Source organism: Gastrolobium bilobum, unplaced genomic scaffold (assembly GCF_033153095.1).
Source record: "Gastrolobium bilobum isolate Gb01-03AN ecotype WA unplaced genomic scaffold, APGP_CSIRO_Gbil_v1 utg16668, whole genome shotgun sequence".
Taxonomy (NCBI): domain Eukaryota; kingdom Viridiplantae; phylum Streptophyta; class Magnoliopsida; order Fabales; family Fabaceae; genus Gastrolobium; species Gastrolobium bilobum.
The window spans coordinates 437,422-449,047 of NW_026898163.1; the positions used below are offsets into that span (position 1 = coordinate 437,422).

The following is an 11,626-nucleotide window of genomic DNA, read 5'->3' on the forward strand; positions in this document are numbered from 1 at the left end:
CTCCCCTTTGGGTGAGACGTCTCAATTGAGACGTCACATGTGACGCTAAAAAAAGGCGTCATATTGTGCAGTAGATTCGTAATTATTCTCAAAATTATAATAAATACGTAATTAATTTATTAAAAAGTATTATATTAATTTTTGTGCCCCACATTTCCTACCAATATGTCATTGACCATTCTCTTAGGACACACCTCAACATGGAACCCAAAAAACAGTTTAAAACTTTACGAGATGCTAAACTGTCAGAACTAAGTATGTTATTTCCATCTGGCTCCCCCATTTTATTTTATTTTTTCTATTTTATTTCCCTTCTTCCTTTTCAAAATCATTTTATAATATGTCAATTCAATAGAACAGATATCCTCTCGACTTAACTACATCAAGACCCATAAAAAAAGAGACAGAACAACACAAAACTGTTGTCTTAATTTTTTATCAATCCAGATATCTCCTCTGCCTTAATATTTACAGTTCCACGAACTTCTCTTGCGAGAACACTGCTCCTGCTCTTGACAATTATCTGCCATAAACATAAAATAATCCAAAATATGGCATTAGGAGCACACAATAAGTGACAAACCCATACTGCCATATACCCCAGTCACACACAGAAACGTGCTCTAAACAACACCATGAAAAATGCTCAAAAGAAACCAAAGTTCAATTCATATTGTGAATACATCACGTGTAACATCCAACTTTTCTGTAAAAATACAATCTAGAACAGTATCTATATTGTAGATTCCGGTATCTACAGCTAATGCAGTTACAATCCTGATGGTTAAGGGAAGAAAGCAAAACAATAGCAGACACAATGACGGCAATTCATTGAAATTACAACAATCTATATACCCAATAAATAGCAAAAAAAGAGCTAAATGCATAAAGCCATGTCCATACCATTGTTGATTTTTCCTGAACTCAGTAAGCACAGGATATATGTTCTCAAAAGCTGTGTAAGTCTCATCTCTCACCTAAAAGATGGAAACGAAACAAATATAAAAAATCCAGTGAACCCAAAATGTTTTAAAAGAAAAAAATTATAAGGGGGAAGGAATCATAAGCAAGAATATTTATTACCTTGGCTCCTGTTAGAACAATTTTTCCAGAGACAAATATAAGCAAAACTATCTTAGGCTGCTTCATTCGGTAGATTAGACCCGGAAATAGCTCTGGTTCATACTGCCACCACAAATAAGTTCAACATAAATCCATCATTTCCTCAATTCCTAAACTTTAACTTAATGCAAATAAATAAAAAGACATGAGGAATCTAATTGCTCATGCAGAGACACAACTTAAGATGGCCCTTTCCATCATTCATCTATGCTTCGTTACCACACAAGCATCGTGATTTATCATACTACTCGTTAAGTTTCACCATTTCCCTCCATTTTAATTCTCAATAAAAACCTTCTAAAAATGTAAGTACCTCCAATGTTTGGGGAAGAATTTAGTAGGACCAAAGCAGCTTCTTTCCAATGAAAATTAAATTGGCTGCCATGTACATTAGTTTTGGTTTTGCATCTATAATTAAGAATCAGTCAAATCAATGTTTTCCATACTTTAAAACAGAGCCCTCGAAACAAAATACAGTTTTACTATTGAATATTTCACATCAGATATATAATTCAAGAAAACACCAAATAAATTATATTAGACGATCACGAAAATTACGACATGATTGTCCAACATTAATTATGAAATAAAATATATTTTTAATGTGAAAGTCATTGGAAGCCCAACCCAAACCTAAGAATTATTTAAAGAATAAATAAATATCTTACGCTTGAGAAAGCACCATGGGAATATGCAAGACCCTCTAACCGTATAGGGAACTTAACATCACAAGAGCCAACAATGTTCTGAATCTTGAAGTCCTGAAGAATAACATACAAATCAACTATTAACCAAGCACTATTTAGGTTGAGCATAGAAAAAAGAGCAAATAAACAATAGTAGATGTAAAAAATTCAGCAAAGATAATGAGGAAGAGTAGAAGCAGTACCTTAAATTTAGCTGGGAAACCAAGTTTCTGGATAATACGAGCATACTAAATGAGGAAAAATAAGATAAATTAGAATATAAAATTTTAATAAAGGGCTTTCCGATCCCAACTGCAGAAAGCAATCAAATTTATAAACATGTGAAGAGGACATTAAACAATCCATCCTCCTTCAATTGTTTAAGGAGCTCATTCTACTCAAAACAACAGAATGAAGAGGCTCAAAACAAAGCTACCACAAATGGCTTAGCTCCCCAGTCTAATTACCTCCAGCTCCTCCACTTGAGAAACACCAATGACATACGCAGGATGAATGAGATTAAAAAAAGAATAGCATACCTTCCTTGCTGCCAATTTAGACTGATGCTCACTCTTAGCTCCAGTACAAACCTAGCCATACCAATTAAATTAAGACAACATTAGAAACAGAAGCCCTTTACAAGCACCATATCAAATGAATCGGTCTTGCAATAGCCTTGAGCATAAAGCAGAGAAGACAAAAAATTTATTCTGCAGCCATGGCTGTCGAACTATGAATCAGATCGCAATCGAAAGGTCTATTTCACTAATTGTGAATCAAAATGTATAGTGAATTACAGGGTTCGTGATCAATTATTAAAATAGAATAAAGTACATTTTTTGCATAATAAAACTGTAAAAATAATTATAGAAATGAAACTCGAGGTTGTTGAATCGCAAAATGTAGACTTATTTTTTATCTTGAATTATGAATTGTATCGAATCATAACATTTAGAAACATAATGAAAAATGACTTAAAACTACATAATATTGTATAAATCCAAATCATAAAAAAATCCAAAAACCAAAATCAAGAATAAATCAAGAAGAAAAAGGAAGAATTAACACGAATCAAGAATGAATGATCCCTTGGTTAAGACGAGAAAGAAAAAGAAAGAACGAAATCATAAATGAGAAAGGAAGAAATCGAATTGGAATTTGGTTGGGAATTGGGATTTTGGGAAATCCCTAATCTGCCGTGTAATAATAACTACTATTCAGATTCTACAAATTTGAATTCAGCACTTCTTTGTCGTTTCTCTTTCCAACATCATATTGGATTTTGAATCACAAATCCTTATTCGATTCGCAATACAGAACATAATCGTGTGATCCCGTGATTCAAAAAGTGATTCATGGTCAGCTCTGACTCACACGTTTGATTTGCATACTTTTTCTGTATTGGATTGTATCATGTGATACTAATTACCATAATTGAAACTGTTTCCTTATTTCCTTTATATGTACATTAATGATTGGGGTTTCTCCAATATCCCCTCTATCTCATTATACTGCATAGAAACTAGCAAGCAAAATCCTATTTTTCTTTCAGCCGCCGGTTATGTTTCTCTCTCTGCACTTCTATCTCATATCAGTAAACCTTAGATGTGTTTCACCCCATACCAATCCCACCACCCTCACTGCAGATGCCAGAGTATCTACCATCCCCAGAGCCTGACCTTTGCTAGGGCAGGCCCTGTTACCCACACCCTGACTTTTGGTTTGCTGTGTCTATTTATCTGGGTGGCAAGTTACAGGAGTTACAGCACTTTGACCTCTCCATCAATGAGATTCTGGCCACATCCATCCATCACCATATAAATTTCTCACCCTCTAGCAGCTGTTTGGCTCCCTATCCTCCAAGAATTATATAGCAGAATAGAGATTCCTATGGTTCTGGCAACAAAACAATAACCAATATGATCTGTATCTATTAGGTGAAAACTGGGCATAAAAAATCGCATGAATTGTATTGAATTCATGCAATTCTGATGACCATGTTTGCAACCTCATCACAAGAGCCTCCAATGATAAACCAGAGACAAATGAACAAATCTGAATTTTATGCAGTAACCAATTCACCCCAGTCCATCCATAGGCCTTATAAACGTAGTTAATTAAATTACAATATATAAGAAAACAACTCAATAAGAGAACCATACGACTACCAACTAACATACAACTTCACTCACTTTTTTACTTGAAGACAATGTTAGAAACAACAACAAAATATAACTCCATGACAGAAGTAGCAGGTCGAGCAAAGAAGCTTACCATCTTGCCAGAAGCAAAAATAAGTGCAGTTGTTTTTGGTTCTCTGATCCTCATAATGACAGCAGCAAAACGCTGCAAAGAATCACACCACAAACATCAGCTCAGCATACAAATGACCAACTAGAACGAGCATATATATTATATAGGCTGATTATTTATTTTGAATAACAGAAGAGTAGTGACAAGTAGCTGATATCAAAAGTGATATTGATATAAAATATTAGTCTTAGATCAACCAAGCTTCTCTAGAGCAGATAAAAATGCAATAATTTTCAAAAAGCAGGATACATGACATCATAACTGTACAACACCAAGTTAACCTTCATCGTACTTCCAAAGCAAAGGAAAAAGGAAAAAGCGCACAATGCACATGTGCAATTGTGCACATGCATGTATATGAGTAAAATTCAATATCAGCGAAAGAAACTTGCCTTGGGATTGTACTCTGCATTACGAGCTTGGAGTGCAATTGTTTTAAGGTCCAATTTACAGTCCAAATTGACTGTTGACACAATATTTCTGGCAGTACAAACGGCTTGATTATTAGATTATAACAATGTAAATAGAAGAAAATTCATTAGATATGCCAATGTAAATAGAAGCATATTTATTACATATTCCAAAGTGAATATAAATAGAAGTAAATTCATTAGATATGCCAACGTAAATAGAAGCATATTTATTACATATTCCAAAGTGAATATAAATAGAAAAAAAATTATTAGATATTTCGACATAAATTGAAGTGAAGGTTATCAATCCAAAGTAGTTAACAACAGAACTAGGTATGATACGGTCATACGACCACCGGACGGCATGACATGTAAAATCCTTTATCAGAAAGTGGTCAAGGGATACAAAAAGATCCACTAATTGGACTTAACAGGTGATTTAAGTTCAGGTGGGGGGGAGGGGAGGGGGGTAATATAGAGATTGTATTGTATCTATGTGACGAGCCATGATCGCGGCATGAGGCGCCTCTCCACTACAACACATTCACACACAGATATATCCATCTAGAAAACGAAGCAGCAGATGGAAAGTGGTCGGTCCAATACATTTTGCCATCTTATTAGGCACAGCATCACAATAAATTGGTTTAAATATAAACACATTCCTTTAAGAAACATACAAAGCAAATTTCACCAATATGGATAATCTATATAGGAAGATAAATACATGCTACACTCAATAGGACAAAGTAGCGACTAAACCCTGCTATACTAAATTTTTAAATGCATCGACAAATCTGGAAAAGAGGACAGACCAGCTATATGTAAATTCAAGCATAACTGCTGGGGATTAACAGTATCCATCTTTTATTTCATGGGTACCAGTACCAAGCGTGATTTGTCATATATTTATTGGTTGTTGGTCATACTTATTGTACTTCCAAAAATACTTTTTGTTATTACTCACAGGAAGGTTATACTTATAACCTCATTTCCTTTATAACTACTTTTATCATAATTGGATCAAAATCAAATCAACGATTACAAAATAACATTAAGTGAGAGCCGTTAATTTGATTTTGATCCAACAATTATAAAAGTGATGGTATGGGAAAAGAGATTGTAAGTATAACATCTCCCTTATTTATAAGTTGAATTCTCAATACTATCATCATACATGTTAGAAGAAACGACAACATGGGGAATCACTTCAATTGGATACTAACAACAACAGTTCACTTCCTATTATTCCATGAAGCAAGTAAAATGTAATAGTTATCCATCTGATGCTTATAACCAGTAAAGGAGGAAGCACATGATATTAAAAATAATAATAAAAATAAAAAATTGGATACTCACTGAAGGGTAGGCACGATCCCAGAAGGGTGCTTCTGTAGATCTACCGGTTGGCTACCTTCCAGTCCTTGGTCAGCCATGAATCCTAAATATTATATCTAATCAACAAAACCAGAATGTTCCACATTAATTAGTACACCCCAAACAATAAGGTGCATTTTTTTTTTCTTTACATGAAAAGCAACATAAAAATAAAATTTAAAAAGGAACCCAAACCCAGATCTTAAAAGTTAAAAAGAACATAACTGTTGGGAGAAATTTTTTTCATGCGATCAATAGAATTCTTGTTTTTTTTTTATTTAAATTATTTCTTTATTTAAAAAGTAAAAGATGAATTGGGGATTTAAATACGACTATTTAGATCACACGCAGTTGCAAGAATCATCAGACCTTGCAAAAAATCAATTAGGGGTTTTGATCTGTGAACGAGGAGAATTGAATTAGGGTTTTTTTTATCGTTGATCGAGGAAGATAAGAAAAAGGACAAAAAAAAAGCAAATTAAAGAGTGAGAAGAGTGGGGAACGAGCGGGAAGATTTCGAAAGAAGGGTTCTTTTATAGACGAAGATATGAAATTTGTATGTGAATTTGTGAGGCATATAAGAGAGAGAGAGAGAGAGAGAGTGCTTTGTCCAGAGAATTTGAAGCTGAGAGATATAAAGAGAGAGAGAGAAAGGGAAAGAGGGTTATGCTGTGTGCGGAAAGATCTGGAGCATATAGCGAGAGCCAGCTGCCACCTTATATATAGAGAGAGAATTGTAGCCAATAGTGAAATGCCACGTAATAAATTGACTTGGTTGGGCTTAGAGAAAAAGTGGACATGGGCCTTTTTGTGTCAAGACTCAAAGAGATGGATTGCGCCTCTTTTTCTTCTTCTTTTTCTTTTTTAATAAAAGGAACTTAATTATTAAGAGTTTTTTTTTTTTGGTAAACAATTATTAAGGGTGTGTTTGATATAGGTTTTATTTTGGGTTTGATGGGCAATTGTGGGTAGGCATTGGTGTATACTATGTTTGGTACAAGTTATTGAAAAAAAAATACTAAGCAACTTAGAAGGATAGGAAACATGGTTTGTGTTGGTTTTTGGCACAATAACACTATTCCAAAATACACCATGAGATGTGGTATTTTGGATATGGACGGGGAAGTGAAAAATGGTGTAATGAAAAATTTCCACAATAATATTGTTGCAAATATTTCTCCGGTAATATTTCGGTCAACCAAACATCTTTTTTTAAATTTTTCTATCAAACTTGTTTTCCTACCATTTCTCTAGTAATTGCATTTTCCCATTTTCCTGGTAAAAAAAATTTTCTCCTCTACAAAACGCCCCCTAAGAGATTTAAAACGGGAAGAGATGTGGTCATCTATTATGCACGACACTTCAAAAATTTGGTGTATTGTGTCTCACAATTTTTGATACTCAATGACACTTCAACACACATGTTACAAATTCAAAAAAGGGTTCAAAGGTTACGTTTGTGTTGCGTTTTTTACTTCTAACTATTAGATTCGTTGGATGACCATTACCATTTTATTGAACTTAATATAAATATTTGGGATATCTTATATTTCTTTGCAAAATTGATGGGTATTATAAGTTTAGCTTCATTTTTTTGTTAAATTATTGAATATTAAATATAATATATACTACATAAATTAAAATTATTATTTTATATCAAAATGTATCCTAACGTGTCGAAATCTAATATTTTTTATAATTAATGTGTCGGAGTGTCGTATCGTGTCCCGTGTCAGTGTCGGCGGAACATAGGTGGTCATACTAAAACTTAATTATTAGTTTTACAAAAAAAAACTTAATTATTAGAGCCTCTTTGTACCTTCTTTTTAAGCTAAAAGCTACTTATAAGCTTAAACTAAAAGAAAGAGTTTTAAAAATAAAGCTAAAAATTGTTTGATAATTATATAAAATTTTTAACTTAAAAATAACTTAAAAGCTTTTCATTTCAAAAAAAAAATTCATAAAAGCTTTTACCTTTTGATTTTTTTGTTCATTATAAAAAAAACTATTTTTATTATAAAAGCTTTTGTAAAAATTTGTTTGAATTAACTTATATTTTTAAGAAAAAGAGAAGCTAAAAAAAAATATATCCCAAAGAGACACCTAGGGTGTGCATGACAACATTTCCAGAATCATTTTTTTTTTCAATTTTTATTTCGGGGCAGAAATGGATAAAAACAATATCTGACAAAAATGATTTATTTTTTGTTCTCAAAAATTAATTGAAATACATATTCGAGTAAAGAATCGTCATAAAGAGTAAATTAATTGTTAAGACAATAAATTTTTTATATATAATATTAATTGCATAAAAAAGTCAAATAATGCAATGAATATAGACATAATTATTTGAAAATACATGTAATTTATTATATTTTTTTCATAAATAAAACTAAAAATTTAAGCCGAATGATAAATAAACAGTATCTTGTTTTGAGTTTAGAATAGGATGTGGTATTGTGGTGCATCATTTGATCGTAGTATGGAGAACCAGTCATGGACTATCCAGGATCGTTTCTTCCGCTCTCCAATAAGTAAGGATGATGTGCACATGCAACGACTTTGACACAAATTATTTAGTGAATGAGATGTAGTTTGTATATGGAGAAAAAAAGTGCGCATACATAAAGGTCAAGTTACTAACATGGAGCATGTGAGCCTCTCTTCTTATTGGGTAGGACATAAACCTTTTTAGAAACCTTGTAGTGAAAGCTTTACTTTCATGCAGGGCAATAAGTGACAGCAATGATAAACGTAATTAACCATCGCACACGATGGCATGTAATGCATATGAATCGAGCCTCTTTCTAGGATAGCTATTAGGTGCATCAGTCATTAACGCATGTGTTAAAATCAAGCTTTATAAGCTCTTAAAGATGTAAAAGTAGGTGAAGAATTTGATGTTTGAGAAAATTAGCCATTATAACTTTTCAAAGGTTTGGTAGCCCTTATCCATATTGTAGTCTATTACTGATTTTCAAAAATGTAGTTTTCAACTCCTAAGGAACAAAAAGAATGGACCAAATCAACTTTTTAGATATGGTAACTCATTACAAAATTTTAAAATCTTTTAATTGTATAAATATTATTTGGAAAAAGGTATTCTACCTACCTTTCTTTCTGCCTACCACTCTGCAACACTATTATATTAGAATCTCAATATTTCCCTCTCGTATCGAGATTCACTACTAGAAAATAGCCTTTTTGCGACGGGTATTTTCCATCGCAAAACTGGAAACTTCGATCACAAACACCATTTGCGACTGAAAAAAGCCGTTGATAAAAATCTAATCGCAAACGAATTTTGCGATGGCATTTTCTTGTTATGAATTCCGTCGCAAATTGCGAACGAAAAAATCCATCACAAAACACTTATTTTCCTTCGCAAAATGTTGACATGAATACTGAGAATACCGTCGCAAATTGCAACGGAATTCTCGTCGCAAATTATCCGTCACAGAGTAAATGGGGAAAGAACCCATTGCAAAGTTTGCGATGGAATTATATTACAACACTGTCGCAAATTTGCGATGGAATTTTTGAAAATCCCATCGCAAAATTTGGATGTAATGAAATTCTCGTCGCAAGTAACCATAAGAATTTGCGACGGAAATGTATTACAATACCGTCGCAAAAATTCAGTCCACAAATATACAACGTCTAATACAAAAATCGTCCCAAATTTGTGATGTAATAATGAAAATACCATCACAAATTTTGCAATGGAATGTGAATACCGGCGCAATAATCTGCAAAAATTGCGATGGGATATCCATAAATTTCCATTACAAAATTATAAAAATTAAAAAAAATATTTAAATTAATAAATTTTCAAACCTGTAAACAGTACAACCAAAACAAAAATACTTATATGTCTCATTGAAACAAAATAACTAACTAATTATAATCCATACAAACCAACAAATTATAATCCCATACAAACTAACAAATTATAATCTCATACAAACTAACAAATTATAATCTCATACACACCAACACTATAATTCCATACAAACTAACAAATTATAATCCCAAACAAATTAACATTATAATCTCATATAATTAGAAAAATGTATCAATAAAGGTAGTCATAAACAAAAGTTTTGAATACATCATGAGGTATGGGTATGGGATGAGGATGGGGATGGGGATGGGGATGAGAATGAGGAGTCTACAGTCTGCTTCTTCTTCATCATTTTTTTCTGCTTCTTCTTCTCTCTCTTTTTCTCCATTTTGTTCAGTAATTTCTGCAACAGATTATCCGTCTTTTTCTGTTTCTCCTTTTGTTGCCTTAGCTCGGTGTCCATTTTATCCTTTTCCTGCCTTAGCTCGGCGTCCTTTTTTTCCCTTTGCTCCTTTTGCTGTTGCAATTCGGCGTCCATTTTTTCCCTTTCCTCCTTTTGCTGCTGCAATTCTGCCTCCAATTTAGCAATCACTGCTCACATTCTGGCGAGCTTATATGCAATAATAAGAATATATACTTAGGTCAATTGTTTTGTACTTAATTTAAATGGACTAAGGAGTGAAATTTTGAAACAATTAACTATAAATGCTTTTACCTTCGGAAACACTTGGAAGTTGTATTGAGGGGCGCTTGGTACTCTTCAAGCTGCTAGCAGATGCTCCCAGGCCAAAAATTCATCCCTTTTTATTAAATGGCTCAGTCGCCTTAATGAAGAGTTCATTGCTATCGACCTGAGAGTAGGTGGTTCCATCGTATGTCACCTGTGTTTGTGTCTCCTCCTGGAACTTTTGGAATATCTCCTACAAGCCAAACAAAAAACAAAATATTAATAACCATGACCAAGGGGATTAAACGCTAATAAATCAAACAAAAACGAAGTAACTAATAACTCACCGTTATTTGTCTAGATGTGTTGTTAATCCACCGCCGAGTCCCTGCTTCAGACTTTTGAAATGTAGCAAACTCAACCTTATCTGGGGGCACCTCCCCAGAAGCTTGCTACAAATAAAAATTGGCATCATTAATTAATTACAAGTGCAAAATATAGAATACCGAGATAAAAAATAATGCACACTTACAATTCTTCTCTTATGCACAGTGGCTCCTCAGCAAATGGAGTATCTCCCACACAAGATGAAGGGGACAGATCCTACAAAAGTCAAATAAGTTATCCATTCAAGCAGTTAGTGTCAAAATTATAAATAAAATATTAATATTTAACTTATTCAAATTGGAGTTAGTTTTAACCTGCTCTGGCATTCCCAAAAGTGTAAGAGCAGTGGGAGGAAGACCACTGGGACCCATAACGGAGTCGGTAGTAGAGGGGGAGGATGATAAGTGTGTGGGAGGTTGATGTGCCTCTGGCAAGTATGATTTTCTGTGTTAAAATTGATAAGAATTGAGTCACAAAAGAGCAATTTAATTACATATTTGCTAATTATATTGATTCTTTCTTGTCAATAATATTTCTCACGTCTTGATTGTATTTCCACAGGAAATAGAACTGAAAAGATAAAAAGTTAAATGATGCAACTCATCATATTAGTATCAGTACAATCTCCAGAGAGTTGGCGCAAGTTGACGCCAAAGTGAAGAAATCCCACGCAGAGTTGCGCCGTACTGCACAGGCCAAATGCCAGAGAATTGGCGCTAGTTGGCGCCAGAATGGCGCAAACTAGCGCCACCATGCCACCTTGCGCCGAACTTGAAGCAAACTGGCGCCAAGTGAAGGGAGAATGGCGCCAAGTGGC

The 11,626-nt window shown here is 33.6% G+C and overlaps 1 protein-coding gene across 2 annotated transcripts; it reads right to left on the reverse strand.

Moving 5' to 3' along the window:
• Positions 1-209: 209 nt before the first annotated feature.
• LOC133313394 (TATA-box-binding protein) lies at positions 210-6,584 on the reverse strand. 2 transcript variants are annotated; one of them, XM_061514753.1, is made up of 10 exons: positions 6,281-6,584; positions 5,894-5,988; positions 4,514-4,601; positions 4,083-4,154; positions 2,348-2,398; positions 2,012-2,056; positions 1,791-1,883; positions 1,084-1,185; positions 904-977; positions 211-523 (listed from the first exon to the last, which is right to left on the reverse strand). In XM_061514753.1, coding segments are annotated over exons 2-10 (603 nt in total). In that variant the 5' UTR covers positions 5,971-5,988; positions 6,281-6,584; the 3' UTR covers positions 211-522. The 2 variants fall into 2 exon arrangements, with proteins under 2 accessions (XP_061370738.1, XP_061370737.1); XM_061514754.1 differs by having other exon boundaries at positions 210-523; positions 5,894-6,584.
• Positions 6,585-11,626: the final 5,042 nt, after the last annotated feature.